This window comes from Mus pahari, chromosome 3, assembly GCF_900095145.1.
Source record: "Mus pahari chromosome 3, PAHARI_EIJ_v1.1, whole genome shotgun sequence".
NCBI lineage: Eukaryota > Metazoa > Chordata > Mammalia > Rodentia > Muridae > Mus > Mus pahari.
In genome coordinates this window covers 76188812-76192867 of record NC_034592.1, presented here as the reverse complement: position 1 = coordinate 76192867, position 4056 = coordinate 76188812, and the positions used below count along the sequence as shown (strand labels likewise).

Here is a 4056-nt window from a genome sequence, read left to right as displayed (position 1 = left end):
CAAGCCAGTAAAGAACATCCCTCCATGGCCTCTGCATCAGCTCCTGCTTTCTGACCTGCTTGAGTTCCAGTCCTGCATCCTTTGGTGATCAACAACAGTATGGAAATGTAAGCCAAATAAACCCTTTCCTCCTCAACTTGCTTCTTGGCCATGATGTTTGTGCAGGAATAGAAACCCTGACTAAGACACCAACCTTGATTAACTCATTTTAGTTTGTTTTGAGATAGGTCTTATGTATTTCCAACTGGCCTCAATTCTGTAGTATAGCCAGGGGTGGGGGTAGGGATGGGGGTGTGGGGTGGGATCTTGAACTTCTGACCCTCCCGTGCCATCTCACACATGGTTTGGGGGATGGAATCCAGAGCCTCGTGCATGCTAGGCAAGCGCTCTACCCGCAGAGTTCTCTTCCCAGCCTTCAGCTCTCTATTCAAGGCCTTACCTTCACATACACTCACCTTTCCCCCTGGTTTCGAATTCACATAAAGAAACTGTATCACCCATATGGCGGTACTTGTAGTGAGGCCTTTGGGAGGTGGTCATTAGTTCTCTTCTAATAAAAAGTGACAGAGCCAGGCATGCTGACACATGTCCTTAACTCAACCCCCAGGAGCCAGAAGCAGCAGGAGCTTTGTGAGTTCAAATGTACATGATGATTGCTAGACCAGCCCAAACTACACAGTGAGAACAAAGCCGGGCGTGGTGGCGCACGCCTTGAATCCCAGCACTCTGGAGGCAGAGCTTCGACCAGTTTCGAGGCCAGCCTGGTCGAAATATCAATACAATATCGCCTGAAAAGCGGGTGAGGCAGGGACCAGCCTATGGCTCGGCTTGAAAAGGCACTTGCCTCCAAGCTGGAGGGCCGGAGCCCCATCCCGAGGGATTCGCATGGCAGAAGGACACAACTGACTCCCCCAAATCCTTCTCTGATCACATATTCACACTGCTCATATGCTCCCACACATGTGCGCACACACAAAATAAATGTGCTTAAAAATATTGTTGGGGCAGAAGTTTACAACACAGTCCACACAAGTTTCTAGCACTTTCCACACTGCTTGTCTTTTTCTGTCTATTGTGTAGTAGTTCCCTTCCAACTCCTCGTGCTGGTGTGGGTGCATGTGTGCATGTGTCTGTGTATGTGTGTGCATGTGTGTGTGCACATGCATTCAAGTGTGTGATCTCAGCAGCAGGAGTCTTGTCTCCAGTTCTCTTGGTGTGTGTGTGTGTGTGTGTGAGAGAGAGAGAGAGAGAGAGAGAGAGAGAGAGAGAGAGAGAGAGAGAGAAAGATCTCAGCAGCAGGGGTCTTGTCTCCAGTTCTCTTGGTAACTTAATTGTTAAGGTGGGCAGCCAGAGGGTCTCACAACATGTGTGGAGTGAGGGTGTGTTGTCTGGAGAAGCCTCCGTGAGGAAGCAGGGTCCGAATCACTAGCACCAGGTACAAACATTTTATTTTTCTATAAAGAACAACGTATAAAGAGGCAGGGGAGGGGAGCTAGGCCCAGAGGAGCAACAGGCAGGCCTCTGGCCCTGAGTTGGCTATGGAGGTCCTGGCCGCTACCCTAGAATTTCACCAGGACCTCCAGCTTGATGGTGGAGAAGGAGCCAGGGGAGGTTGTGTGGAAACACAGGATGGCGGCTGAAGTCACACAAAGCCTGGCTTCATGGAGGAGCGGCGGCAGTTGGGGCAGCTCCTAGTGCCATTGTTTTGCAGGCATCTGTGGAGGCAGAGGGCTTCGTTCACTTACCCTGGCCAGACTTAACTTCAGGCCCCGGCTTGTGTCTTCCTCCCTTCCAGACCAGGAGGTCACTGTCCAGTGGGAGAGAAGGCTCTCCTGGGCTCTTCTCACTTCCTGCCTGCCCCGCCCCCAAAGGCTTCCAGGTTGTGGCAAAGATGGCATCTGCTGCCACTCCAAGGCAAGTCTGGTCCTGGGAGCTGATTTGAAGGGGCCCTTCTGAATTCCCCTTGGGAATGATGGTAAGAATGACCCTGCCTCCCACAGTAGTCAGTGGGAAGCTGTGAGCACACACCAAGGCCCCAAGGAACCAAGACTGCATTTAATATCGTCAGTGTGATTTAGGGGTTCCCGTCCACCCAGCGGAGGACTCACCTGAGATGAAAGATGTGGGAGCAGGGCAGGGCCTGCAGCCGGCTGTTCCTCTCCCCGATGGATTCACCACAGAGGCCGCAGTAGAGCTCAGTCTCCTCCACACACTCGTGGAACCTCACTACGTGCGTGCGCAGCTCACGCTGCAGCCCTTTGCTTCGGTAGATGCTCTCACTCAGGCAATGTAGCTTGAGCTGGCTCAGCTAAGGCATTGGGGAGAGATCCCATGAGGAATTAGATGAAGGGCAGGGCTAAGAAGGGGACTTTCCCACCATACCCTTGCCTTGCTGTGGGACCTGGAAGAAATAGCCTGCCTACCCCAGTCTTGGATTCCCTTTAGTGGGTAAGTCCAGAAATGAGGAACACAGGACCCCATGTTTTTGTTTTGGGATAGCCCAAGCTTCTCATAAATATAGCCTAGGTTGGTTTCAAACTCACTATATAGTGGTGGCTGGCCTAGAACTCTTGATCCTTCTGCTTCTACCTCCCAAGTGCTGAAACAGGTGTGCCCCACCATACCATATTTCTGAAGGACTTTATTGACCAAACCTGCTGCTATGTTGCCTCTACAATAACTAATGTGTTTTCCTACTTTTATTGAATGTGCATTTCTGATCAGTCGAATACCCGGATAAACATGAGTGGTTGTGGTCCAGTCCAAAGCAAATAGACTTCAGCATCTTAGTTGGGCTGTGCCCCAGAGCCACAGAGATGCACATTTTCTAGAAGACTTTGGGAGACACAAAGCTTTCTCCAAGACTTTAAGATCTGGATACAACAGAGACATCTGAAGAAGCTACATATACTATGGGTATATAGCCAGTAGCTGGGGGCCTTGGGCTTCATCTATAGCATGAGAACACTCACAGGGAAGGAAGGCTGTATTTAGTATTTATGAGGATACCCAGCTTTTGGGCACTAGAGGACATTGTTAGGGTTGTTATTTTGGTTTTGCTTTTAAGATTAAAAAAGTATGTGCAAGTGTTTTTTGCTTGCATATATGTGTGTGTACATATATGTGCATGTCTAATACCCATGAAGAAGACATCTGCCCCATGGACCTGAGAGGCCACTAGGAACTCAGCAACTCTCCAAGGTATGAAATGCCTGCCCAGCCACAGAAATATTCTCTGGGAGGAAGGTTGAGATCAAAGCTGTTGGAGTGGCTGCAAGCACCTTCCAGAGGGTCAGAAGGGCTCAGAGCTTAAGCAGGGTCTCATGTATCCCAAGCTGGCTTCCAGCTCACTATGTAGTCAAGGATAACCTTGTCTCCTGTCTCCTCCACCCAAGTGGAGGGGTTGCAGGAGTATGCCCGCACGCCCAGTTTCCTTCCTTTGGCTCTTGACCCCAGCCCGACCCAGGAGACATAATCATGTCTGACCTTGTTTCCGACCTCTTCAGCCAGGTCCTGGGCTTTCTCAATGGCATCCAAAGCCTAGAAGGTGAGCAGAAGCCAGAGTTGTGAGTAATCTTTTGTTTTGCTCATAGCCAAAACAAGGAAAAGTGGCTGGGCGCGGTGGCGCACGCCTTTAATCCCAGCACTCAGGAGGCAGAGACAGGCAGATTTCTGAGTTCGAGGCCAGTCTGGTCTACAAAGCGAGTTCTAGGATAGCCAGAGCTATACAGAGAAACCCTGTCTCGAAAAACCAAACCAAACCAAACCAACCAACCAACAAACAAACAAAAAAGTGGGCCTGGGTATTGGGGAACAAGGGTGGGAGCATTGCCCTGTGGGAAGGCAGCAGAAGAGACTGAGCCTTAGTTTCTGCTGACAGGATGGGCAGAACGTGACTGCCTCATGCGATGCTATGGGAGAGTTAAAGGGAATTTAAGAATATATGGTTTAACCGGGCATGGTAGCACACGCCTTTAATCCCAGCACTTGGGAGGCAGAGGCAGGTGGATTTCTGAGTTCGAGGCCAGCCTGGTCTACAAAGTGAGTTCCAGGACA

General features: G+C 50.4%; 1 protein-coding gene across 1 annotated transcript in view; it reads right to left on the bottom strand.

Moving 5' to 3' along the window:
* Nucleotides 1–1443: 1443 nt before the first annotated feature.
* Nucleotides 1444–4056, bottom strand: part of Rapsn (receptor associated protein of the synapse) — an 11194-nt gene continuing 8581 nt past the window's right edge. The window contains exons 4-6 of the mRNA XM_021192753.2: nt 3487–3540; nt 2109–2308; nt 1444–1715 (exon numbers count right to left, since the gene is read on the bottom strand). Of these exons, the coding sequence (XP_021048412.1) occupies nt 1643–1715; nt 2109–2308; nt 3487–3540 (327 nt within the window). The 3' untranslated portion in view covers nt 1444–1642. The remainder of the gene's footprint in view (nt 1716–2108; nt 2309–3486; nt 3541–4056) is intronic.